The following is a 27,993-nucleotide window of genomic DNA, read 5'->3' as shown; positions in this document are numbered from 1 at the left end:
CCATCTGCCCACTTCCATTCCTTTCTCTGATGCCTATATTTCGTGATTTCATACCCTGGTGACCACCGAACATAAGCAATTGTGTTACTTCTTCTTGAAAGGACAAGGAAGTTCAGGAGGGAGCACGAAGGTTTCAGGTGATAGGATGAACCATCTCTTTGCCTTTCTAAACTTCTCCAACTTTTTTTGAGCTATTTTTTTTTCGCCCTCAAACCGGCATTTTTGAGGCCGAACATCTTTTGATCAGCAATAAATCACAGGAGAATGCTGGTACCCCTTGACGTTTTCCCACTGACATGCGACATGTCTCACAGTCACGAGACATCCGCAGAGTGACGCATTGACATACTTCAGGCGTAACTTTCACCCCCACACCTGTCCCTTCCCTCTTCAAGTTACACAGCCATGTCACTGAGAAGCACTTTATCAGGAGCACAAAGACAAAATCACACAGGTAATGTGTTTTCTCTGTGTCGCTCAACAGGAAGTGCCACTATGGAGTCTTGTCAGGACAGGATTAATAACAGGAAGAGTGTTTATAATCCTGTTGCAGCCCCCCCCCTGGATCCTTGGGTGTAGCATGATAGTGAGATTGCAGGGATTTACAAAATGCCATAAAGCGTCTCACCCCAATTCTCCCCCTACCTCCCCCTCTCTACCCTGTTAAAGATTTATGTGCAAATACAAGTCATTGTGAAATATTTATGGTGGCCCCAGCAGGATTCCGACCATGTGTCTACTCTGGGCCTATGCAAACACTGCTCCTGGAAAGCCATGCTGTTCTAATTTGTCCTGTGCATTGGACTGAGAGCTTTATTACCAAAGTCTTGAGCAACTTTTATTTAGCGTTTTATCACCAGCAGGCACTGAAGAGTAATTCATCAACTCAGAAAATCTCCATTTATGTCTTAGTTGCTGCCTGTTTCCAATCCATGATTTTCACAAGGTAATAAAAGGCCTCAGTAATGGGTGCCTACTGTCTAGCCTTTGAACTCTAGTTTACTTGAGATTGGAATTATGTCAGCCAATAAGATCATTCTGCATTTAGTCTAAGTATTTCTAAATGAACCTGAATCAACCTTGTTTACAACAAACCAACTCAGGGACCAGCAGAACTATGTTTGCCCCTTTGCACATAATGTAAACCTCATTTTTTTTCTGTGACCTCTGTTTTTTTTTAATCAGCATTAATGGAGCTTTTCAAAACTTTGCCTCCCTTCCTGGAGTTTAGGAAATAAACTCAGTGGAGGCTCATTTCAAATGGTTGAAGGGACCATCTTGCTTTTTCTGATAAAGAGAGAGTTTGAAGGAATTATGATGGGCTTTTCAGACATAAAAACTAATCAGTCAGACTTTGATTTAAGGTAGCACTTTACAGAACAAAGGAATCGTCAGACAGCACTTCAAAAAGCATAGAATCAATGTGAGTCATAGTGTATATGACATGAAAGAAAGAGCAGTGACACTTTGCAAATAGTGGAGTGATAGTCTTAGAAGTGTGCGATGTGCATTCATGGTGGTCAGTGCACAAAACGTCTCAGTGGAACCCTTTACAGTTGCGTATAATAAGGTATTGTACAAGATTTACTCTTTAGAGAACAGAAGTGCTCATACATAATGTGGGGGAAAAAGTGGAAAATACCCCTTCAGCCCCTGGATGGTACACAAAGAGAAAATGTAAGAACAACTTCTTAAAAGAAAATAAGCTGTAGCAGACACACACACACCGTATTATCAGTTACTAGCAGATCAAACAGATGACAACAGATGCAGGTTTGAGTAGAACAGGGCATGGGCCATGTTCAGGGGTTGAGTTGCCTCGTCTTGATCCAGAGTAAAGTAGGTGACCACTTGTAATAATGCGAACATATGGTATAGTCTCTCTCAGCTGGCTTGCTAACTTGTGTATTTACACTGCATAAATGTCTGTTTCAGACTACTGGCTGGCATAACTTTGCATGGTATTAGACGTACATTATGAAAAGGAAATGTCTCCCTACATAGGCCTGACTCCTTCCTCTCCATACAGCATTCATCTGCTTTTTAATGTAATTGTCACTCATCTGTGTAAGACCTACAGAAAGCATGCTTCCATTAACTTTTGATTGAGCATCACCGCTGTGGCAGATCTATGTTTGAAATCTCTGCTGTTTGTTGTGAACCACATATGTTTATGTTCTCATTTGAATTTACTAGATTCATCTCTCCTGACATGCAGTGATAGGGATGGGGAATAAGTTGGAAGGCTAATCATTTAAGTAAAAAATGTCTTTAAAGAAAGAAAAAAAATAACTGCACTGAAAGTGACAAATTCAGCATCGATGTGAGACAAAGTGATTTATTTAATGTTTGTGTGTTTCATTTTAATGTATGCCAAATGAGCATGGGTCTTGGTGTGTATGAATCAGGCAGGAGAGATAATGGCACATACTGGAGTTTTACACTGTAGCCTCACTCTAGACTCCCTAATACCTGCCGTTCCTCTGAAAGGCTGCTAATTGCACTGAAACGTATTGTTTAGTATCAGTTTTTGTTCTCAAAATGTGTGCAAACGGAGCCCTTCTGTCTTTTAAAAATTATCCAAAATAATCTTTAGGAGTGGAAGTGCACTTACTCTGCATCTTGTCACTAACCTTGCTTTTGCTGAATAAATTGTCCTTTTCTTACTTCTTGCACTCTTTTGCATTCTTTCTCTTTTCCATTTGAACTGTAGCTGTGTGTCAGCAAACACTGGATGAACGTTCTTGTTTCTCTGTCCTTTGCGACCCTCAAACAGCAAGAAAAGTCCATTCTAATGCGCGGAGATGCCTCACACAGGGTTTGGGGTGATGATCGTGTTAGACCACAGATATTTTCACCCCTGCAGGAAATAGGCCACACTAGTTAAGTGTAACCAGCTGGAAATGATGTTTTGGGATCTGCCCAATGGAGGATTGCAGCTCTGGCCGGAGGTTTCTCACCCGCTGGGACTGGGTGGGAGTGGTAGGCCATAAATGACCCTAAATAAGGCCCGTGTCAGACATGCTATTCGCCTGTGCGTTTTGTGGCTGCCCTTCCGCAGATATTCTAGATGGTACTCTCTGGGGTCCGGTGTTGCATGTGTTTTATGGTGCCTAGTGGTAGAAGGGAAATGTCATAATGCTGACATTCCTCTGTAGTGCCAGAACAGCAAGTGAATGACTTGGTTCACATCCTGCGCGGATACTCACTAGTAACAGTTCATAGCTGACAGTCAATTTGTTTGTATAATAGTGTCTTATCAGAATAATCTTTTTACTCTTGAATTTCTTCTTGAATTTCTTATGATTTAATAATCTGTTCTCTGTATTGCATTTCTGCACAGAGGTTCTATGGCACGCTGCTCTGTGCTAGGTGTGTAATGTAGAGTGGAAGCTAATGTTTCAGTGTAGGACCCTATCTAATGAGCCTCCTGGGCAAAGGTTACAGGTATCCACACAGTCACATGATCAGCTGAGAGAGCCAGCTGTCACAACACTGACATGAGCAATCAGTCATCGGAGTAGAGCCTTTTCCGAGCCCCGGCACCACACCACGAAAATCAATGTCAGGGTTAGCATGATGGATATGTCCCCTTTATTTCTGAATCTGTGAGCAGCGTAAGAATGCCACGCAAATTGATGCACATTGCCCGGAATGTGAGGGCCACACTATGTTATTCCTTCATACTTTGAATAAATGTGTTTGCCCGAATTCTGAGAAATTCACCAGATCCATGGGGGAAAGAGGCAGGAGATCTGTTTCCATTCTGGTGATGGTGGAAGTGTAGCAGTAAGACAATCAGTCCTGGAAGAGCTGCCTTAATTGGTCTGTGGCTGCTTGATTAACAACCAGCACATCAGTCCCCATTACTGCCAGTCCTCTAGAACTTTTTCTGGCTCTGAAACTTCAGCAGCCATGCACGGACGATAAGTAATCATTGGAATTGTCTATTATGTCAGATTAATGCTGTCTCTGGGGTTTACATTTAAATGCTAATCTTTCTGGCACTTCCGCGTTGCAATTTGCTCATGCTGCGGAACCAAATATTTGTTCAGAATTAAATGGCTGCATTCAGCCAAATGTATATGAAGCATTACGTGTGTTGTCATTTTCAAGTCCCTCTGGTTTTCTGTAGATTGCAGTCTGCGCAGCTGTTAAAAGCATTGTCAGTCGTGAAGGGCCCTGACAGGCTAATGAAAATGTTTTTCTCCAGCTTTGTTTCTTGCAAGGGAGCTGGATTTGTTTACATCAACGTGGCGACCTCACATTTGGCGCCGTTTATGCCGCTTCAGACACCTTTGATTTCCTGTTGATTGATTTTGAATTATACTTTGTTTATTAACAAATATGTGAAATTGTTTGCATGGGCCTGAATTAAAGTTTCAACACGTCAAGCCAAGGTTGCTGCTACAGTGTGTGTTGTGGTTGCTTATGGACACTTTAACACATCAGCCCCTGTAATGACTTAAGGATGTACAATGACATTCAAAATTATATTTGTCCACATTCAGTATAGGAGTATGTTTTTCAGGTCAGTATGGTTCAGTTACTTTCACAGTAATGTAGAATGTATGGAAGAATCACATAATTTCTATGCATGCATTGTACAAACAACATATGTGAATTCTTTCATTCATCCTTGCTTAGATCTATGTCTCCATCCCCCAGTCTCTCCAGCAGTAAGTTACGTTTTCTATAACTCGATTATTCATGTAGGTTTTTTTTTTCTAGTATCACCTGTGATGCAATAGTGTAGAGCTACACATGCTCTTAAAGGTGTCTGGCGCAATTTTGAAGATCCATCTCTGCCCGTTATTAGTGTAATTTTCTAATCGTGGGGAGAAAGATGTCAAGATCATAGAAATATTCCATAAAAATGACAGGAGCTTTCATTTATGTATTTGAAGCACAGGCCATTAAGGGTAGCAAAACTCAGAGGGGTAAATCCACATAGGGGTCATGCTGGTGTTGTGTAACAGTCTGAATTGGACCTCACTGCAGTAAATAACCAGAACACTAATGCTGCCCCTTGTGTTTATCCATTCTTGGAAGTACATTTTTCCTGTTGTAAATTTTATTAAAAAACAAGATTGTCTGTTGCTTGTCTGAATTAGCTCATGTTATCTGAATTACCTCATCCATATACATGTTGCCTTAACTAAATGTTTTCATGGATTTTTCTTCATTTACATGAAAATCTGCTTTTTTATGTCTTACCTAAATGCTTTCCGAGAAATTATTTTCTCAATGAGGTAAGAGGGTTTTTTTTTTATATCTGACTACTGTATCTTTCTCATCTTGTATTAAAACTGTATATGTCGGTAAATAGGTTGTCCTGTTTATGTTTTATTTGCATGGTTTACAGTGCTGGCCAAAAGTATTGGCACCCCTGCAATTCTGTCAGATAATGCTCAATTTCTCCCAGAAAATGATTGCAATTACAAATGTTTTGGTAGTAATATCTTCATTTATTTTGCTTGCAATGAAAAAACACAAGACAATGAAAAAAAAATTAAATCAAATTATCATTTTACACAAAACTCCAAAAATGGACCGGACAAAAGTATTGGCACCCTCAGCCTAATACTTGGTAGCACAACCTTTGGACAAAATAACTGCGAACAACCGCTTCCGGTATCCATCAATGAGTTTCTTACAATGCTCTGCTGGAATTTTAGACCATTCTTCTTTGGCAAACTGCTCCAGCTCCCTGAGATTTGAAGGGTGCCTTCTCCAAACTGCCATTTTCAGATCTCTCCACAAGTGTTCTATGGGATTCAGGTCTGGACTCATTGCTGGCCACTTTAGAAGTCTCCAGTGCTTTCCCTCAAACCATTTTCTAGTGCTTTTTGAAGTGTGCTTTGGGTCATTGTCCTGCTGGAAGACCCATGACCTCTGAGGGAGACCCAGCTTTCTCACACTGGGCCCTACATTACGCTGCAAAATTTGTTGGTAGTCTTCAGACTTCATAATGCCATGCACACGGTCAAGCAGTCCAGTGCCAGAGGCAGCAAAGCAACCCCAAAACATCAGGGAACCTCCGCCATGTTTGACTGTGGGGACCGTGTTCTTTTCTTTGAAGGCCTCGTTTTTTTTCCTGTAAACTCTATGTTGATGCCTTTTCCCAAAAAGCTCTACTTTTGTCTCATCTGACCAGAGAACATTCTTCCAAAATGTTTTTGGCTTTCTCAGGTAAGTTTTAGCAAACTCCAGCCTGGCTTTTTTATGTCTCTGGGTCAGAAGTGGAGTCTTCCTGGGTATCCTACCATAGAGTCCCTTTTCATTCAGACACCGACGGATAGTACGGGTTGACACTGTTGTACCCTCGGACTGCAGGACAGCTTGAACTTGTCTGGATGTTAGTCGAGGTTCTTTATCCACCATCCGCACAATCTTTCGTTGAAATCTCTCGTCAATTTTTCTTTTCCGTCCACATCTAGGGAGGTTAGCCACAGTGCCATGGGCTTTAAACCTATTGATGACACTGCGCACGGTAGACACAGGAACATTCAGGTCTTTGGAGATGGACTTGTAGCCTTGAGATTGCCCATGCTTCCTCACAATTTTGCTTCTCAAGTCCTCAGACAGTTCTTTGGTCTTCTTTCTTTTCTCCATACTCAATGTGGTACACACAAGGACACAGGACAGAGGTTGAGTCAACTTTAATCCATTTTAACTGGCTGCAAGTGTGATTTAGTGATTGCCACCACCTGTTATGTGTCACAGGTAAGTAACAGGTGCTGTTAATTACACAAATTAGAGAAGCATCACATGATTTTTCAAAGGGTGCCAATACTTTTGTCCGGCCCATTTTTGGAGTTTTGTGTAAATTGATACTTGATTTGACTTTTTTTTCTTTCTCTTTTGTGTTTTTTTATTGCAAGCAAAATAAATGAAGATATTACTACCAAAACATTTGTAATTGCAGTCATTTTCTGGGAGAAATTGAGCATTATCTGACAGAATTGCAGGGGTGCCAATACTTTTGGCCAGCACTGTATGTGTATTGTTTGCTATCTGTTTGACTTGTCGAATGTTAAAATTTGTCCATTTTTACTTTAGCATTAGTGCTCTGTTGTAGTAACTTATTTCTTACATACTGCCATTACACTGAATTGCACTGAATACAACTGAATATAACTGCATTAATAGATTATATATACTGTAGCTTCCTGTAATTCATTGTAATGCATTCTGCACATCCCAGACAAAACTTCTCTAATGCCTCTGTCTCTTGTCTTCAGTTGATCAAAGCATGTTTGAGAATTCCAACGCCGCACACCCGTCAAAGCTCCAGAACGCCAAGTCGGCTCCGTCCCTGAACCGACGCTCGCTGCCCAACTCCTCGGGTCTAGCAGGCACTGTAGATGCCCCCGGCATGGCGGGGGCGAAGACTGGCAGCAGCCAGCACCTGAAGAACGCCCTCAACCTCGGCAAGGCCATGGGGGCCAGGGTGAATGACCTGCTGAGGCGGAAAGACCCCAGCAGCCTGGGTGACATCGGAGTGACAGAGGTCAACAAGAATGTGGGGGCCGTGTGGGCCTGCATGGAGGGTGCCACACAGGGCGTCACAGCCAACAGGTAACATCAGCCGTGTACTGCCTGAGGGACCCAGAGCAGTAGATTTCAACTGCACAGCTGGCCGAAACCCAGTGGCTCACATGCATCATAGCTTATGTATGAGTTAGTGCCAAAAAGATAGATTACATCATTATTTATAATATATCATGACTTGACATACAACGACTTTTGATAATGGCTGAATTAACTAAAAATGAGATAAAGAACACTATGGCAATCTCCCTTGATTCACCAGCCCCAGGTAAAGGCAATCAAGAGACTCCTGGAATTAGGGATGAAACGGTTACCGGTTTCACTGTAAACCACGGTAAAATTCCAGACGGTTAGTATTACCATTTCAAATTTTAATTATCATTAAAACCACGGTTGATTACCGCGCTTTGAAAAACTCACGTTAAATACTGTGACAGGATGAAACGGTTACCGGTTTCACGGTAAGCCACAACGGTTAGTATTACCATTTCAAATTTTAATTATCATTAAAACCGCAGTTGATCACCGCGCTTTGAAAAACTCACGTTAAATACTGTGATAGGATGAAACGGTTACTGGTTTCATGGTAAACCGCAACGGTTAGTATTACCGTTTCAAATTTTAATTATCATTAAAACATTACCGCGCTTTGAAAAACTCACGTTAAATACGGTTTTCTTATCTGCAATATGCACAAAGTGCAGTTACCTCTCATGGCCACATGGTGCCACCTTTAATGTTAATGCACATTTCATATGGTTTTCATATGTTTACATATGCTAGTATTGGCTATATTATTATTTTAATGTTCATGCAAACAAAAAGTGCATAGTGTTGCTAATTTTGTTTGTGGTTTTCAATATAAAACTTGGTGAAATGATTTCAGTTTGTGTATCAGTACTTTTTGAACATTTCAGCTCATTTTAACAATACCGTGATAATACTGATAACCGTGATAATTTTGGTCACTATAATCGTGATATTAAATGTTCATACCGTTCATCTCTACCTGGAATATAGTGGAAATGGGGGGGGGGGGGACAGAAAACAGAAAAATAGAAGCAACTGATGGCCATTGAAATGAAGACATCCATCAGTTCAGAAGTAAGTTCAGAGATTGTGAGGTCAGATAGCTGGAGGTATTTCACATGAAAATATGTAAATATGTAAATGTGCCTTGCCAAGCTTAGAGTATCAAAAACTAGTTATCTGTGCTCCAATCAAGTATTTCAGATAACATTATATCTTCATTATAATAATACAAATATCTATGTTCTCAAATGATTGAGAGTGAGTACTGAAATGATTTGATAATCACACAGAGAAAAGATGTGCATCCCCTTTACCACTCACAGAAAGTATATTTCAGGACATACAGAAAAGTTAATTGTACCTTACTTAAATTGCATTTGCAATTTAACTTTGGTACAAATGGGAAATATTTGTGTAAAAAGTTTGTATTTTAGTTGAAGCTATGATTCAAACATCTGTGGTATACCCATTCCTCTAGTTTCTTGTCAACAAAATGAATTACTGCATCAGCCTGTTCAGCAATTATTAGCCATCATAAATTGCAAGCTGTTTTGCTGAGACTCACGTTTTGCGACAAAGTCAGTTTTATAAGGGCGTCAGGGTTATAAGGGAAGTGCAACATTTATGGAGGGTTGAAGTAAGACTCAGGGAAAATGTGATTGCCAGCATGGCTGTTGGTTCATGATCAGTGCTTTACATTGCACATTCAAATTGCTGCCAACAGTGAATATTAGGTATGGCCAAGAAGTTGATTTTAATTTTGTATATGTAATGATTTTTGTTTTTTTGGTTATATCTCAAAAGGAAAGGTGAATAGAATAGTGGGACGCTCAGAATCATGTCCTTCATATTCACCTTTTCTCATTCAAACTGAAAGACCGATGGAGAGCAGAGCGCTTCCCACAAGATCAATTATTCACATTGCATTCCTCCTCCAGTCCCCTCCAAAAGCAAATGAATCACATGGCCTTTCATCTCCTCCTCAATTTTATCTGCAGGCACTTTTTACACCTGCCTGTTATGCCCACTTTGTAATCTTTTGGGATGAGTTGTAATGTGGAGTTTAATGTCCAGCTATAAATAAGGCTGGGCACTCTGAACGGTCTCCACATTTGTACAGTACTATCTGAGCTGAGTCTCAGACGGTTGAACTTTTGATTGTTTTGTAATTGAAATGGTAGGACTTCAAACCTTTTCCCTATGTGGTGTGAAATGTCTCTTACATCTCACTGCTTTCCAAAGTTTGAAAGACCACATTCTCTTTCATGAAGTAATTTTTAAAATGTTATGTACCATTGCTTTGGAATAGTGCTTGTTTACTTTGTGAGGTAATGTAGCCCAAATTCTTTGTTGTAAATTGTCTCAATTTAGACAAATAATCTAAATGACAGACCTGTTTTTGCTGTTTAATGATTGACTCAAAAATTTTCTGCATTGAAAAGTTTTTTGTTGTTAAACTTTTTTGCATGGTATTTTTCTTCTCACAGTCACACATTTGATGCTTTCCCCCGACTTGATCCACCCCCTCCCACCAATAAGAAACGCCTTCCTCGTGCTCTGAAGACCACTCAAGACATGATGATTTCGTCTGACCCCGTGGTGGCCACCCCCGAGGTCCCAGACTCATCCTATGCATCTTCTCCTGACAAAACTCCTCTCATCCAGGAAGACAAGTCAAAGGAGCAGCTCAATGAGGAAGAAGCAGACGAGAGGGAGCTGGAGAAAGACTCAGGGCAGACCAGTGCTATTTATTGTGAGGTTAAAGAGGAAGTTGAAGGCATCACCAAACCGGATGCTGTGGGCCTGGACGGACCAAAGGAGAACCACGAGGAGGACTTGTCTCAGCTCCTGCTGTCTGTGCCTGACCTTATCCACAAGGACAACCTGGACCCCAGGCAGAAGCCTGGAGGCCTAGAGACCAGGATGGCATCCACCCCAGTGAAGTCAGACATCCGTGTCAGTGTGGGTGAGGATGATCTCCTGGACAACGGATCAGTGGTCTTGGGTGTGCCGAGACAGAGGTCCTCCAGTGTAGACAACGAAGAGCCACATCCAGACCTGCTGTCCTTTGAGTAGTTGCTGTCTTCATGTCTGTGACCTTCTGACCTCACCCCCCTCCCAATCCCTCTCCTGTATAGTGACTGAGCAGAAAAAGGTTGTCTTCACTAGCTTCATAAAGATGAGTTTGGATGGAGTTTGTCTGTATGAATCAAAATGTCATCAAAACATTAGCCCTCCTCCAATGATGCAGTGAATGGTTTATAGCAGTATCTTGAGGGAACAGACCAAAGTTGTTCATAATTATTATAGTACACAGCCTCACACAATGCCCAAATATTCATGCTCTCTGATGATAAATATTTGATGGCATTTCTTATAGTGTACATATATATACATAAAAAATATTTTAAAGCAATTTTTAAGAAAGTATGTATCACATTTATATGGAAGTCAAATCAAAACTCTTTTTTAAAAGGATTACCTTTTTCACAGAGAGATTTTTTTTCTTCATTATATGGTGAAATTCAGGATCTGGTAAATGCTGGACACTAAATGTCCCTTGAAAATAATGTTCCACCGTGTTATAATTTATGAACCAAAGCAAGGGCCATGTCTTCTGCTGTATTAAACACACTATTCAACAGACTGTTGGTGTATACACAAGTACTGGAATGTATTTCAAGGCCCTCATTTTCATCACAAGATTTATCTTGGTCTTTGGTCAAGCAACAGCACATATGCTGTTAGGGGTTTATTTTCTAATCGCAGCCCTGCCACATTCCCATAAATATCTACTATAGGCTGCTTCCAGGCGGATAGCCTTTGTTAAAAGCAGTGTTTTGCCTGTAAGTCACTAATGGACAGGGACCAGAGGAGCTGCTTTCCCAAGCTCTGATCACACAGGTGCCTCAGGTCAGCTGGTATGATAAAAATGTAGGAGCAGCTGAATGAGATGAAGGCAGGCTTTGTTTGGCTCCACATATTTCACCTCTCCTAATTAGAAAACCAGTCGATCAGCCCCCTTGGTGTACTCTGTGCGCACGCACGTGTGTGCGTGCGTACCTGCCTGACGACTGAAAAAATACAGAAATGTATGTGCATGTTTTGAATGAGAGAAAAGAAATTTTATGCATCTTCAGTGGCCATAGATTTACAGACTGATATCTGTCTTCTCTGTGTAATTTACACCAGTCCATAGATTGCTTAACGAGTACTCAAACCCATCACCAGTGCCTCATTTGTAAGGTCATACAACAATGAACAGATTGTTAAATCAATTAAACTCTAATAGACGTAATGACCTTTCCCTAAGTACAGTGCTATGAGTCAAGCACTGAAAATTCTAAAACTGTGAAAATATAAGATTACAGCAATTCACACTAATCCAGAACAAAACATTCAACTTTGAAGGGTATTTCTTTTTTTTATCTGGATTTTAGTTGCTTTTCCAAAGTAAGATTTTGATATTGCAATGGACAAATAAACATTGTGATGATAGAATAACACCTGGGAAACAAAATTATAAAGAAAATTGTAGGACAGTGTTTTAACCAGCTGTTCATGCTTTGACAATAACATTGTATTGCTTTGTTTTGTGTAGTTTGTGTGGGTGGAGAGTATTACTGATTGTAGTAAAATGGGAATCAGTTGTATTATTAAGATGCAATTATGGAATCACAATAGTTTTGTATCAGTTAATGAGAGATGCATTTTGTATGTGTGATAAGCAAAATTATGAGAACATTATCACTTAAATGCAAGAACACCAAAAGGACACCTTAACGAAAGATCCATGGGTCCAAATAAGCTTCTAAGCTTATAAGTATGTCTGGATACTATGCAGTATATGAAAATTACATTTACACAGAATTATCTAACTTTGGATAATTAATTTGCTTGACTTGTTTAAATTTGTCTTTTAGAGTACATTTTATTTTTTAGAATTTGGAAAATGATTTATTTTGTATGTTTTTTAGAGTGGAAACCAAACGTGAAAAGGCATTGTTTGCCATCATGGTGGATATTAATGTGAGAATATGAATTACAAGATTTGTTTTATATGTTGAGCTTTGTTAATTAATTATGTTAAGTGGTCTGTAAAATTTCATAAAAGTACCCACTAAATGAAGGAAAGGGCTGTATCAATCAGATGAAAAGCTAATGAAGTCTTTACTGCAATACTGAAAATGTGGCTCTGATGGTTTTCTTTTGTTGTTTCTTTTGCTGTTTTCTTTAAAAAATGCACTGAAACTACACATTCTAGTATGCACCGAAAAAACACACCCTTCTCCTTTTTCAGATGGACAGTAATCTGTTGCAGTTCTCATAGCTCAGCATAGTTATAGTATTATCCAGGTTTGTACTTCACTGTCTTGACAAGTGTAGATGTAGAATGAAGCCTAAATGGATCACTATTTGGACAAGATATACCACTGTGCTTTCACCTTATCTATTCAATTCAGTTCATTTGGCCATATATTATACCTTTTGCAGATGTTTAAATGGCAAAATTGATCAGTTTTAGTTCTCTGGAAAAAAATGTATATATCAGTGTTCAGTGTTGCATGTTTACTTAGGTTTTCAATGTTTTATTCCATTTTAAGACACAATACACTGGCAAAAATGAAAACTGACAAATGATAATAGTGGAAACTTTATTCACCTCTGAGTTATTTTTAACATGTTGCTGGCACCTTGCCTGTCTATTTTCCACATCCTGTGTTTCATTTTCCTTCATATAACCATGGCAACTAATGTCACATTGACCATTGCCAGCTGGACATCCTGTTTAATTTGTGTAGCCCTGAAAAGGATTAATGTCCTGACTTGGAGAAAATCACATAGGTAGGATGTCCCAGTATTTAATGCATATTTACTTGTGTGTTTCAATTGGCATGCTTGGTGCAGCTCAGGTTAACCATAAGACCTTCCACACTTGCTGCTTATCAGTGCAAGAGTGGACGGATCAGCTGACTTCAAAAAGAATTGCCTGGAAGAAGCATTCAGACATGTCAAAAGCAGCTGGACATAGACATGTCAATGCATTTCATTATAATAGGTTGGCCTTTACAGATTTAGTGCATTCTAGTGCAGCATCAGAGTGCCCACATTGAAGCACATCAATTGTTATACCCACCCACATCTCTTCTTCATTTCCGATACGATATTAATATGGGGAAAGGGCTTGCTCTTAAATTCCGGATTCATTTAGAATGATATCTAGACTGGCTGACTGACTCTGTGCCACAGCAGAGCTTGCCTGAACAAGATAGCCTTTTTTTTCCAATTTCAATCTACTTTTGGAAGTGTTTCAGGGGGCAAAAATAAAGAATCTATTTTGGAGGGAACAAGTCTGCCTTCTGAAAGTAGGGTCTGTGCTTTGAGAATGTACTTGATGTTCCTGTGCATTCCTCCTTTATAAAGTATATATTGAGGCTGATAGACTGTAGGTCTTCATATGTTAGAATTTCAGATATGTTTCACTACCGCTGTGGTACTTAGTACTTAGTACTTGTGGTAATTAGGGTTACTGACATTTCTTTATGCAAGATGGATTGATGGATATGTAAATCTGACAGATTTATTTGCTGTAGGTCTATTGGGATCAAGTATGCAAACAGGAAGTTCTGTGTTCCAGTTGGTTTTCACAGCCTTGTAGTTAATAATTAAAATGCACATGAAGTGCATTTGAAATAGTGCTCACGCAAAATAATCATACAAAATAAACATGATATAGACACACTACAAATCCTTGTTTTTTATGTTTGTGTTCTTTTTATGGGGGGACCTTCATAAACATTTTATCCTTAAAATGTGCAATAAACATGTACATAAGCAGTGAGCATGTATATTCTCATGACTAATGAAATATTAACAGACCTGGGGTCAACTACCATTTGATTTACAATTGTATATATATATATAATGTTGCTATCATAAGAGGTCCTTGCTTTTATTGCATTCATTGATACAATGTGCTTATTTGACAGAGATGCTGTTTACCGTGAATTTAACTGCTTGCATATACCATCATTTCACAAACATAGTGTGTTCTTCGAAAGACAATGAACTCTTGTATTTCTCCACTTTTTATAAAGGGGGCTGCATGGCATTGATGTCCTCAGTTGGTCCCACTCCTCAGGCACCTCTGTGACTGTGGAATGGATTAATTAGGAGGTGGAGAGACGAGGCTTCAAGAATGACTGCAGGGTGACAGAAGGAAAGGGAACGAGACATTCTGTGTTCCATCAGACTCCTCTTAAGGGATGGAAGAGATTAGTGTTATCTTCAAGGTTCTGACTCACAATGATGTGACAAATAAGTTGAAGGTTTCAGCATTTGACAGTAAGTTTAAACCTTACATTATCTTAATCATAATTTTCTGTTTGAATTCAGAAGCTTGTTTGTGGCATGATTAAATGAATTTAATTTTAGTGAACAAACACCTTCAAATGCAGTCTCCGTTTTTAAGCCCTGCTTCCTTTCCAAACCTATTTGCATGAAGGGGAGTAAGTGCATCGGATAAACTTAACTGAAACTGAAAGTTTTACCAAGTTGTCTACATCACAATTTGCTGAGAGAAAAAGAAAACATATGGGACATTTAATCAGTGGCAAAGTTAAATCAAGTCCTGGTGAAGCCAAATCCAATGTGTCAACTACAATGCTGTGCCTTGTGCTGCTCTGGTCACTCACTTTCATTCTGTGAAGCTTGCCATCTACAGAGAGTGGACGACCTCAGCAACTGAGGTCATGGTGTGACACTGGTCAGCAGCGCAGATCTGGGGTATGCACTACTATAAGGAAACTGGCAAAACCAGTTAGAACTTAGTTTCAACTGTTCTTTTGAGTTGGTTACTAGAGTTAACAGAAGAGGCTGTGGTAAAACAGTGCAAAATAAGTGTAAATGACATTTAACTCGGAGCATTACTATTCTAAATTTTACTCAAGGGAGTGGGGATATATAGATCGCGCATGCATTTGTGTGCCTTCATTGCACAATGGAAACATTGCAGTCAATAATTCTGTCAGACGAAGGTGCCATTGAACATAAGATGCTTTATGATTGCAAAAATCCAGCTTTACAGAGAGAAACTTCAGTTGAGAGTCTTGAGAGAGTCCCTTTAATGTATATTTAATCCTTTTTATGGGATTTTGGAATCTAACCTGTCACCATAAACATTGCAGTAGACCTTCAAAAAAAAAAGAAAGGAAAGAATAACAATTTCTCAGTGTCCATGTAAAGTATTAATCTCTCTCATCCATTTATGAGCCAAACCCTGAGATGCGTATGGTACATAGAACAACTGGATGATAGTGTTTATACTTTGTACTCATGAGTAAACATGCAGAGACAGATTAAGGCAGAGGGCTGTAATCCTGAAGGTACAGATGACTCTGCCCATGCCTGCTGTTTCCTCCTCCCGCACTATGAGTGGGCATTTGACCCAGGGCAGTGGTTCAGAATGGTTTTGGTGCGATTGTGCATGCAGCTCAAGCCTGGAGGCTATTCATAATTCACAGCCTTGTTCAGAAGAGCAGGGTGTTGTAATTGGGAAGCAGAACAGAGCGCCACACAGTGCCTGATGAATATTCAGAGATTTATGCACAGATTCACAATCAGCTGTGGTCCTCAGCTTTACAGGTTGGGAAAACAGCTTGTTTGTTAAAAAGGGCAGTGTGGTGGAATGATGAGGGAGCTGGCCCTGTATGTACATGCTTGCAGGTTCAAGTCCCAGGTGGGACTGTTTTACCTTTGAGCCAAGGTAGGTAATTTGAACTGCTTCAGTGAATACCGTTTTGTGCATAAGGAAAATAATAACAAACAAACAAAAAAACATTTAAGTCACACTGGATATTCACATAAACTATGTTGTCAAGAAAAAGCAACCGGAGATAGTCTGTCGCCTCTTTCAGAACTGACTGTGGCAGGTCTGTTGAGACACTACATGTGCTAGAGGGCACAGTTTTATTTACTTCACAGAAGTGATGTATTGCGACTCTCTCCTAACTGGAGTCTCACTCTGAAACTATATGAGGGATGAGAAGGCTGTCTAGCTGGTTTTTCCTCCTGGGCCTGACCAGGGACACTGAGGTGATGTTTACAGTGGACATGGAGAGGGCTGCGAAATGGTGGCTTCATGTCAGAAGAGGAGCAAACTGTCTCACCTGCCTGACAGGGGCTGTCCCATTTCACTGTCCTGCCAGACAGGGGCTCTGACAGGGACAAAGAAGGGGAATGCCAATCCCAGCATGCTGGTGGCACAGACGAGGTCTGAACCATGAGCAGAGTGGCATTTGCCAGTGTGCATTACTTCATTAACTTTTGATCCGTACAGGAGTGCATGCCAATTCCTATCAATAATAATTACGCCTCTGGCAGAAAGAGAATGGATTTGTCAATTTAAAGCAGAAATTAATTGCATTTTATCATTCATTTTTAATGACTTTAAATAACGGTGTACGTGTGCTCCTCAGCCTGCACTCAGTCTCAGGTCAGGGAGGCCTAGCGACGGAAAGCTGGGAGCTGGGAGCTGAATTGAGCAGCCCTGGGGGGCATATGCAAGATGGGGGATTGTTCATCTGACAGGGTTCAGGGCAATGGAAGTAGAGAGAGCGACAGGCCCTCCAGGAGAATGGATCCGAGCTCTATTTTTACCCTTCCCTTTATTACTGCCACAATGAAAATGCCATGCTTAGAGTTCTCTGAAATATTGCAGCAGGAGAGTGGCTCCGGAGGCTGTTTCTGGTTGCAGTGCAGACTTGGCCTCTGCGTTAAAGTGCTGGAGCCCACGCTCTCTTCTGCTTTTATGAGACAGCTGCATTAATACCTCAAGGGCAATTACACAAGTGAATACATTTTTACAATTGTATCTTGGAGCTTTTATAGAAATCTGTAGCTATTACTGAAAGCACCTTGTATCCGAGTGGGCCTTGTCACTGTGATTCACTGAGAGAGAAACTGTCTTGAATGGATGTTCAAAAAGAGAAACAGTCCTGATACCTTGATGACAAGGACTATTGCATAAATTGCACGGGGGAAAACCCAAGATAACACTTGTGCAACTGAGGTTTCATTTTTAACCTATGCTTCTTAACTCTGTAATCAAGGCAATCCTTTCATTTTGTTCCGAGAAGCACAGTATGGTGAAATGGTACTGTTCTCTTGATGCCAGCTCTGACAGGTATTAGTAATGCCTGAGGCTCAGTCCTATATAAAAAAAATGTGCAGGAAATTGCCAATGACGTCACAGTCAGATAATTAGTTAAATGGTGCAGGCATACCTGATCTCCAAACCTGGAGGACCAGTACAGTGGTGTAGGCTTGAAAGCCAAAGGTTGCTGGTCCGATTCCCAGGTGTACCCCACTGCAGTTGTACCCGTGGGTAAGATACTTATGCTGAATTTCCTCAGTAACTATCTAGCTGTATAAATGGACAACATGTACAAACTGAAAGCTGTGTAAGTCACTCCGGATGAGAGCCTCTGCTAAGCAAACATACTGTAATATGATGAAGTCAGACAAGAGGTTTACGGAAAAATCCCACCTCTGTTAAACTGCTTATGAGGTAATGGGGCAAGCGCACTCGTCGCACGTAGCTACAAGGTGAGTCGTCCCAGCATCGTGTCTGGAACAAAGGGTGCGTTTTTTTCCCGCTCCAGCTGGGCTGTCGTATTTCACTGCTCCTATCATCCTAAACGTGAGTGATTCCAGTCTAGTGTAGGCATGCTGAGACAAGCAGCAGCGCCCACACCAGCAGGGAGCAGATGCCAGGTACACAACTTCAAAACCCAGGTGTCAGTGAGACTTCACTACCTCTCACAGGTTCCTTCAATCATTTCCATCAGGAGGGCACTACTCTCTATCTCATGTCATGTATACAGTACATTTGAGACTACTGAGCAAGAATGCTTAGTTTCTCCAAATAACATAATGTGTCATAATGTGACACATACACATTTTACATTACATTACATTCATTTAGCAGACACTCTTATCCAGAGCAGCTTCCAGCACAAAAGAACAGAAGTGCATCCATTCAAGTTGAATGAGCAACAGTGTCAGTGAGTGTGAGTGTAATACTAAGCCCCATGAGAAGTTAACTTGTGCTAACCTGAGTAGACGAGGAAATCCAAGTGTATTGCCATCAGTAACTAGATCAAAGAATTCAAAACGCATCATGATACTACACATAAAGTAAACAAGTAATACAAGCAGCAGGTGTTAGGGGGTGGGGCCTGAGGTGGAACCGAGAGGCACTCAAGAGGTGGGTCTTCATTCTGTGTCGGAAGATGGCTAGCCATTCCGCTCTCTTGACCCCCATGGGAAGTTCATTCCACCACTGAGGGACCAATACAGACAGGGATTGTGTCTGAGATGAGCGACCGTGTCACAATAGGACAGTCAGTTGCCCCATTTTAGTCTAGAAAGGATAGAATCCAGCATTTGTCAGACATTACGATATGGGCAACAGCCCTGCTTAACTACTGGAAAGGCTTTCGGACAATCTGCTTCCCCCTCTGGCCTCATGGACACTGTCAGCGTTCAAGCTCTGAGGGCGAAGACAAGGCCTCCTTTATCGGACATGTCGTAAACTGAAACTCCCATAAAGTAGCATTGAAGCAGAGCTATTAACAGCATTACCAGCATTACCAGGAAAAAACAATACGGTATAGTGGAACACTAGCATTAAGAAGGAGCTACACAGCTTGTCCTTTAAAATACCAGAGCCACCTTCTACCTCACCTCTTCCTCTCACATCCAGTTTGGTGGGAAGAGGAGACCCGACTTTCCCATGCTATTCTTGGCAAGATTGTATGTAGTGATTAAATCAGAATAAAGATTTAGTGTAGAATGTATTTGTCTCTTAAACCCATCACTAAAATATAGTTTATTCTAGTTCAGTGTACATGTAGTTTATTCATTAAAAACATTTTAACAGAATATGGCTCACAACCATTTGTTTGATATGAAAATGTGCACTTTTGGAAAACCAGATGAACCTGCATAAGATGGCCTCAAGTCATCTAAACTCTTATATTTCATTTGTTCCACTTCTGATTTCCTTCATATAGAAAGGAGTAAGCCTGCACTGAAATAATGCCATATATAAGAGACCATAAATACAGTGCAAATATGTTAGAGAATCCTCGTGAACATTCTCTTCTGCAGAACTCTGTCACCCTCTAGTGAAATTAATGGCACATTGTAACTTGTTTTTTTCTTTAGAAACTGAACCAACCTCATGAATCATACATAAAACCTACTTTTAATTTTCTGAGGACAAATACCACACAAAGAGCCTATAATGAAGCTTCTTCTTAAGTAATTTAATGGAAGATGTTGGAGAAAGACAGAGACTTGAAGACAAATGTCCATACCTAGCAGTGTGCATTTAGCCAAACAGCAATACTCTGCTGAGATTGCCTACTTAAACCCTTTTAGCACTGTAGTGATATGGATTCTTTTTTAATTAAACAATCTCATTTCACAATACTACCTTGAACAGAATGCTGAACAGAATTCAGCTTGAAAGAGAGAGGTATTCTGCACTTCACTAGAAAAAGGGGAAACAGGAATAAAGAAGCACATAGGTGTTCAACACTTTATTGTGAGCAATGCAAACATCATGGAGTACATCATTCCCATTTAATTAAAAAAATAATAAGTTCTACAAAACAACACATGAAAATTGATCTCTGCATTAAATCCGCTCTGTGCGCCATTAACATGTTTCTAGCCTTTATGCTTGTGGAGGGTCTCTTCACAATCCATGTTTACATTCAAGTGTGCATGTTTAATTCTCTTTGTAACATTGCAAGATTCAAGTTCTGCAGTACCATCCCGACATACCCCCCACCCTTTTCCCCCCAACCCCCCTCACCCTCCACCCCCCACTTCACCACATTCAGCATGGAAGCATCCGAAGCCCCTCCCACCCTAAATGCCCCATTCGATGGATGGTAGCATGGCAGTAGGGCATTTCAGTCAAATTCTCACTCCCGCCATTCACCCGATTCACTCATTTCCAGTTTGTTCGCATGCAAATGAAGTTAACAATAGATGCTACCACAAAATGAAGAGAAACGTCATGATTGTCTTCAGAAAATAGAAAAAAGTCAAATAAAAAAAACAGAAAAGTAAGAACACCCTTAGCGGTACAGTTCAAGCAAAGCATTCATACTATCAGCACTCTGTATCCTTTCTGCCAAGGAATCGATCGTTTACATCTCTCTTTTCATCAGGGATGAAAAGCACAGCTACCTCTTCTTTGCTCATTCGAATTTCAGAAGCATTTTATAAACTGCCCACCAACGCCATTGTAGATGGCTCAATTCAGCAATCTGCCAGAACAACAAAAGTGATTGTAAACAGCACATCCAACATTCCTGATTCTTTGTGCACTTCACTCTTAAAAAGCAGACAAGCTCACTCCATGGTAACATGTATCAAGCTAAACTAATCCTATCGCCCTATCTCCACACACTGACACAAAAACATCCACGCTCCTGTTGAAAGTGAAGCTCGTCCTTTGTATCTAAATAATGCGTTCTGCCTGAGCCAAATGTTCTTGCCTAAAACAGCAACTCACTGCAAATTACTTCAGAATAAAACTAGTCCACTTAACACCCTGAATCAATGCCATCATAGTGCAAGGGAATTTTTGCCTTTTCTTCTTACCATGCCTCTTCATCACTAGTATTTCACATGATTTTCAACAGAGGTACCAAGGCTAAAACCATGACCTGATTCTCCCGCAACCTGGGAGCTTATCTGCAGTAAATATACCACCTCTGTCCGTCCCATCAAGACAAATCCAGATAATCATAATAACCTACTAACCTGACTGTCAATGAACTTAAAAACCCTGTGACCTCTCTGAACACTTAATTTCCATAAAATTTAATTATATTTTATTTATGAGATACCTTATTGTCTACTTGGCTATATTTGCGATTCTTGAGGTGGAGGATCAGGCTTATCCATTTTAAATAGCTCAAAGATTTGACTTTTATGAGGGTGGAAGCAGGAGAAATTACCAGCATTATCACAGAGGTTAATAAAGTTTGAATATGCTTAGTTTAAGATCTTCAGCCTGGATTAAATCAAACCTTTGAGCCACCCGGAGCAACGGCAGCTTCATTTTCACAGAGGATTATCTTCAGTGGGAATAAAAATGTTCAGCATCAATCATTCTGCTGTGCAGGGTCAAAGTTTTGATTTAGTCTGGACTGTGAGTGCCACTGACATCCTGACACCTTGACAAAATATCAAATGTTCACAGTTAGTGACTGTACAATATAACAAACTTCAGTGCTCAGGTAATGAACCTTATTTTTAGAACTTTGACAGACACATTGCCCTGTTTAAGAACACCACACTACTTGTACCTCCTATCAGCACAGCCCTCATTCTATCACTGAATCCCTTCTCCTGACATTTACTCTCCGATTGTTTTAAAGGTCTGTAAACAACATTGACCATTTGAACCCTGAACACTTGGAAGGCTCTGAAGGTCAGCAAATGACATTTTCATATCTGACCCCAGACGTCAACCCTAACTGGTGTGAAGTAAGTTGAGGAAATGACTATCGACTATCGACCTCTCATCTTACCAGCTGTGATTTAGGAAACACCAGGCTGTGAGGAGGAAAGAGAAGGCTACAGTTTGGTTTTGGCACTTATCTCAACAGAGTAGTTTTCCTGACTGCTGGAGCTACAACACATCACGTCAGCATTCATAATTTACCTCAGAAAATATGTAAGTTAAAAACAAATCAATCAATGCGAGGAGTGCTTCAGGCCTACAACAGCATGACGGTTATGGCAACAAGGCTGTCTGATGGGGAATAGCTCATTTTGTGCTTTGTGAACCTTGAAGTGCATTAGCCACAAATAGAGGGAGATGTTGGGTGGATTCATGATCTGTAGGAACTTTACAAATCTTTACAATTGACAGTGCTCTGAAATTCCTCGTGAAATGGACAGGAGACATGCTATATCCAGTGTCACTCACAGTAATACCATAGCTGGATTCTATTATTAAATGTTTGGTTTGTAAAAGGTATTCATTAATTTTGTCTTTGTTTTTAAATATTGTACAAATTATTTTTACAGTCCTTTGAAAAATTTCTTGGCGAAATTTACCAGTCAAGGCATTTGAAGCTGCAAATTTCTTTGTGCATGGTAATTTGTGCATTCCAGTGTTCTCATTTTTTAGGGTTATTTTGCCTGTTTAATTATGAAAACAGCTAAACCTAATCATTTAAATATCACTAGCAGCTCTTAATATCCAATTCTGAGTTGAGGCAAGGTTCTGATCACGTGTAAGGATCTGCCAGTGTAAGTGGCAGGCACAGTCACCTTTAACAAAATAAGCAACATAAGTATGGGTGATATTCAAAAAAAGTTTGCTGTAAAAGCAGCAAAAAAAAAAAAACACAAGTTTATAATGAAACTGTGATTGTAAAGTGAATGACTGCAATGTCTGTTCAACATTTTCCATTCAGGCACTTAGCAGCCTTATGCATAGTCCTTTCATCTCATCTTAGAAAAAATAAAAATGAACATATTCACAGAGTATTAAGTGTGCTTTTAGTTTCTGTTCACTAAGTGATGGGGGATCCACAGAATATGGGTCTTTTTAATGAGTACTGTGATTCATAGTGCTACATAATGTCAACTGGAACGAATAATTTCATAGTCATTTACTTTGATTCTCATTTAGTTACACTTACACCTATGTTTTTTACAGCCGGCACTTATTATTGTCATATAATTCTAGTCTATGTCGAGCCTATGTTAACTGTAATTTTTTTCCAACTTCAATTAAGAGGACTACACTGGAAATATGAGTGATGTTGTATACTTTCATGTGTTTATCATGTTATTTTATACATTGTTGTATGTGTGTGTGTGTGTGTGTGTATATACACACAGGTATACTTTAAATCAATCAAGACATTGGGAAAATCAGAAATGTTTTCACTTATGGCAGTGCTTTCCAAGTGTTTGGAAAGTGAGTCTTTTAGTGCAGTTGCCAAGTGGACATACAGCCATTTGGTTAAGTGTCATAATCTGCTTTCCGCACGTGTAAAAATCCATGTGCGCTAACCTCTCCAGCAATTGCCACCAGCCTTAGTAAATCACATTAGGCATTTCTCATGCATATTTTAGCATACTCTCCAGCCAATATTTTAGTCTCACACCGTAACTCCTAAAAGTACATGCATTAAGGCAAACCCGTAAAAGGAATCAATCCCCATTCTTTGTTCATTTAACAAACATTAGTGCCCATGCAACAGTGTATTAAACACCCTAAGTCACTTAATTACACAAGACAACAGTTCCGCAGGTCTTAAACCCACCACAAACATTTCATCAATCTGCCCCTTCTAATTGATTTTTGTAGAACTGTGCATAGCATCACAACCGCTCAACTGAAAACACTTACCTTGGCTCTTAGTTAATATTGAGCAGGCAAACACCCCGAAACAAAAGATGGCCATTAATCTACTTGCACACCTTGTTCACACATGAACGTACTTTCAACGGCCCTGTGACACCATAAGTGCCTCCAGTTGTTGAAACCAGCCACTGAAACAAGTGGAAACAAGTACATTTTCCATGTAAAAACTGTGTGCCTTCCCCAAGAAAATGTTCTACTGCCTTGCCTGGAGTTTTCCCAAGCACACACATGAATGAGTCTATGGGCTTGGAACATATCAGCCACCCAAATTCATAATATCCAAAAAAAAAAAAAAAAACACAAATCACTGTTCTTGTACATGCCATTTCCATGAAGATACTTTCCCAAAACTCTGCACAGCAGGCTTATAAATGTGGTTCATGCTATAGTTCTTCTTTATAGAGAGCTTTTCAAACCAAGGTACAGACAAAAAAAAAAACTCCCTGAAATTCCTTGAGATGAACTGCGTTTCATGGTAAGAAAATACGTGCAGACAGCTCCCACGGGACTCTGCAGGGTTTGCCTACTGGTGCACTGTGGGACTGGTAGTGTGAAAATAGTCATAGTAGACGTGCATGTGTGTCAGAGGATTGCACACATCTCAACCCTGACATGGGTTCAGCAGTTGTTAGTTGCCCTGCTGAGTTTGAATGTTTAACTGGCAACTACAAAAAGCTTGGGGAAAAGGGGAGAAAAAAAATCCCAAATAAATTCTGTTCTCAAAAAGACTACCATCAAAGCACAGTGAAATTGCATATTGCAGGACACTGTATTATACAAAGTCTTCAGTGCACAAATTTAAGTACTGATTCAAATAATTTGAGATGCTATGTTCTTGAACCGGTGTTTGATTTATCAACAGTTCAAAGGTTAGGCCTGATTGAACCCAACCAAGAGATGATGAGGATCAAAGCCAGACAGGAAGAAAACATGCAGAAGGAAATGGAAGACTAATTTTCATCATGAGCTAAAACAGTGAACCCTTATCTTTGGATTGCTGGTGTAACAAAGCTTACTTGAATAAAAAAAAAAAAAAATGTCAATCACACATTGGTGTGGTCTGTTTCTGAAGCTCATCTGAAAACGTGCAACTCTGCTCCCACGTGCATTTTGAATTCTATATCAAACAAAAAATAAATGGCAAAATTCACTACTTCTTGAGGACAGTTAAACAGCACTCCAATTGTTGAACACAACTAATAGTTTTATTTGTTCGCTACTTTTCAGTTTTAGCATACTGAGATTTCTCTTCACCTCAAGTGAGGTAAGAAAACTATTAAGTACTTATTAAAGAAAACATTTCAAGGAATATCACAAAGCAGGAAGGAATATATCTTTAATGATGTTGTCTCCGATCGTGATTTATTACTCTACAGAAAATCTCAGGAAACTTATTATTCTTGTTCTTTTGAACAACCAATTATGTTTTCAATTTCCTTCTGCATAACTAAGATCATTTAAAAAAAAAAAAACTCCCAAAAGTGTTTTTGGTGCCAAGTATGTATACAGGAACTAGCTAGAATTTCCCTCTCTCATAAAATACACTTCCTCATACTTTTGCAGAAACCTTCCTTGATGACTCCAAGCAGTAAGAGGTTAATGTTCTGAGAAGTTTCCACAGAACTCTGAATCAATTGCTGTCTGTAACCACAACAGAAGTATACCAGTTCTGCCCTCTGTCACAGACGTGTAACACCTGACTGACAGAGGTAACAGAGGGTGAGTGGCATTCAGTGACAGCAGCTTGTTATATATAAGAGGGAAGGCTCCTATCTATTCTCCACAATGGTCTTTTGCTGTACTACTGCAAGTATAATATTTGAATGACAAATCCAATACTCCATTGCATAATTTGCCAAGCATACTGTGGCAGAATACATATTCTAGTGGACTAAAGAACGATGACATCTGTAGTGAAGCCTACCAAGCCATGTCTTGACCACACCAGTCAGCCACATGGAAACTTTTAATAGACAAGGTCAGGCCTTCAAAGACCAGACCTACGAAGCCCTTTTAATTTCTCACATCTCTCCTCACAGCAGTATCATTTGTGCTTCAAAAATTTCATACCAAAAAAATATTCAAAGTAGTTTCAACACTTTCTCAGGTTTACAATCTTTGCCAAATCTTGCCATTACATGTTCATTTCACACCTTAATTAAAAATCATTCAAAGCAATATCATAATTAGGCCATTATCCGTAACGTCAAAATAATATGAATCATTGCTATTTATAACACATTCCTCTGCACATTTCATTTTAACAACTGAATATGGAAGCATAATCAGCATAGCTGTGTAGTTAAGGATGGGCAGAAATGCAAGCTGGGAGCAGTCTATATGGCTTGCCAGTCAGTCAATAGCAAAACAAGTTGACAAGTATAATGTGTCAGAAACAATGTGCTTTTTCAGTTTTTTCCCGCATTTCAATGAGGACATTTGCATCGTGTAAGAAAAAAAATAAACAGTTCACAACAGCTCGCTGCAGCTAAAAATAGCAACACCAGCATATCCACCCTGGGCAGCATGTGAGTGATGGACAAGTGCTGAGTGTCTTGAAATAGAATCTGGGAGACTTCTAGAAACACTCACATGGACGCAAGATGGAGGAACTCTAGGTCAACTGAGCCACAGTCCCCTGAATATATCCACAGCTCTGTAAACTGAATCCCTACTGATTCTGGACCTGTTAGACACCCGGAGGGCCTGAGCAAGGGACGGCACTTTTAGTGTTCGGCTCGATCACAGTTAGGAAGACATATCTCACACAACATGATTCTGGTGTTTGATCTTTTTGTCTTCTCCCACATTCACTCCACAGAGGCATTGCACAACACTGCATCTCTTGGTTCTGAGCTGCAGGAAACTACACATGATGAGCAGACTGTCATCCTGGTGTCCCGTAAGCATCTCACAGCATTGCACTGATCATGTCATTCATACACACGGCAACCTCTTTTGTATTCTTACACAAGTCACAAAAACACTATGGAAGTACAGCCCAGACCCAGGTTAGTCATGCAGGCCATCAAATACAAATCAGCATGACAAAAAAGTGTCTTATTCTACTTTTCTATAAATTTGGAAAAAAAAAAAGCTCAAGCACTTTCAATAAAAGCTATCAACATGCTTCTATTTAAAAGAAAAGTCAGCCCTGAAAATACTCTTAGCTCTCAAGGTTGGGTCACCTTTGTGCCAACTGTTAAGCTACAACCGGCTCTTTGTACACACAGAGCACTTTGATTCATTCACAGAAAGCCGGCATTAACAGAATTGTCAGGCGTATATCTGCAGCTTCCGCCTAATGTAGAGACAGGTGTGAAGAGGTTTTCATATCGCAATCTTACAAACATTTATCTATTATGAATTCTGAGATTGAAAGCTCTTCTTCTAACTCACAAACAGATGATACATTAGATCACATGATCACAGTTCAGATAAGGAAGTTTCTTGCTTTGATCACAGAAATCTTTCCAAAGAAATTTTCCCAGCTTCTTAAAAGCTGTAAGAAACATACTAAATTTCTCCAAGACTTAAAAACAAGATCCTTGCAATTTTTCTACATTTTAGGTGAGTTTTTCACTATTGTTGAAGTCACTGAGAAAAACACAGGTAACATTGAAACATTTTGATTTGTAACAGCTGAGATCACACACCATCTGCTCCTGGGCAGGACAATTGTAACTATTCAGTTTTGCAACCTCAGAAACCTGGGAACTGCTATGTAATAAAGTAGTTTCAGTTTCATATTATTCCACACAAAAAAAAACTGATATACATGTATGTTTGACATGTACCATAGAAGAATGAAAGTGCATCGGTTCAAACATGTGCTCTGAACATTTCAGCAAGGAGGAAGTTCTATAATATGTTGTTTTTCTGACATGGTACCTTTGGAATTCAAGTTTTTAGCAAATTATTTCATAGAAAATGTGTAA

The 27,993-nt window shown here is 39.8% G+C and overlaps 1 protein-coding gene across 1 annotated transcript; it reads left to right on the top strand.

Annotated features, from left to right (window-relative positions):
* The first annotated feature begins 5,125 nt into the window (after positions 1-5,125).
* On the top strand, positions 5,126-10,911 carry LOC118772674 (uncharacterized protein C1orf226 homolog). Its single transcript, XM_036521209.1, has 3 exons — positions 5,126-5,252; positions 7,245-7,581; positions 10,074-10,911. The coding sequence occupies exons 2-3, from the start codon at positions 7,256-7,258 to the stop codon at positions 10,660-10,662; spliced, it is 915 nt and encodes a 304-aa protein (XP_036377102.1). The 5' UTR covers positions 5,126-5,252; positions 7,245-7,255; the 3' UTR covers positions 10,663-10,911.
* Positions 10,912-27,993: the final 17,082 nt, after the last annotated feature.

This window comes from Megalops cyprinoides, chromosome 2 (genome assembly GCF_013368585.1).
Source record: "Megalops cyprinoides isolate fMegCyp1 chromosome 2, fMegCyp1.pri, whole genome shotgun sequence".
NCBI classification, from domain to species: domain Eukaryota; kingdom Metazoa; phylum Chordata; class Actinopteri; order Elopiformes; family Megalopidae; genus Megalops; species Megalops cyprinoides.
This window is presented reverse-complemented; position numbering and strand designations above follow the sequence as displayed.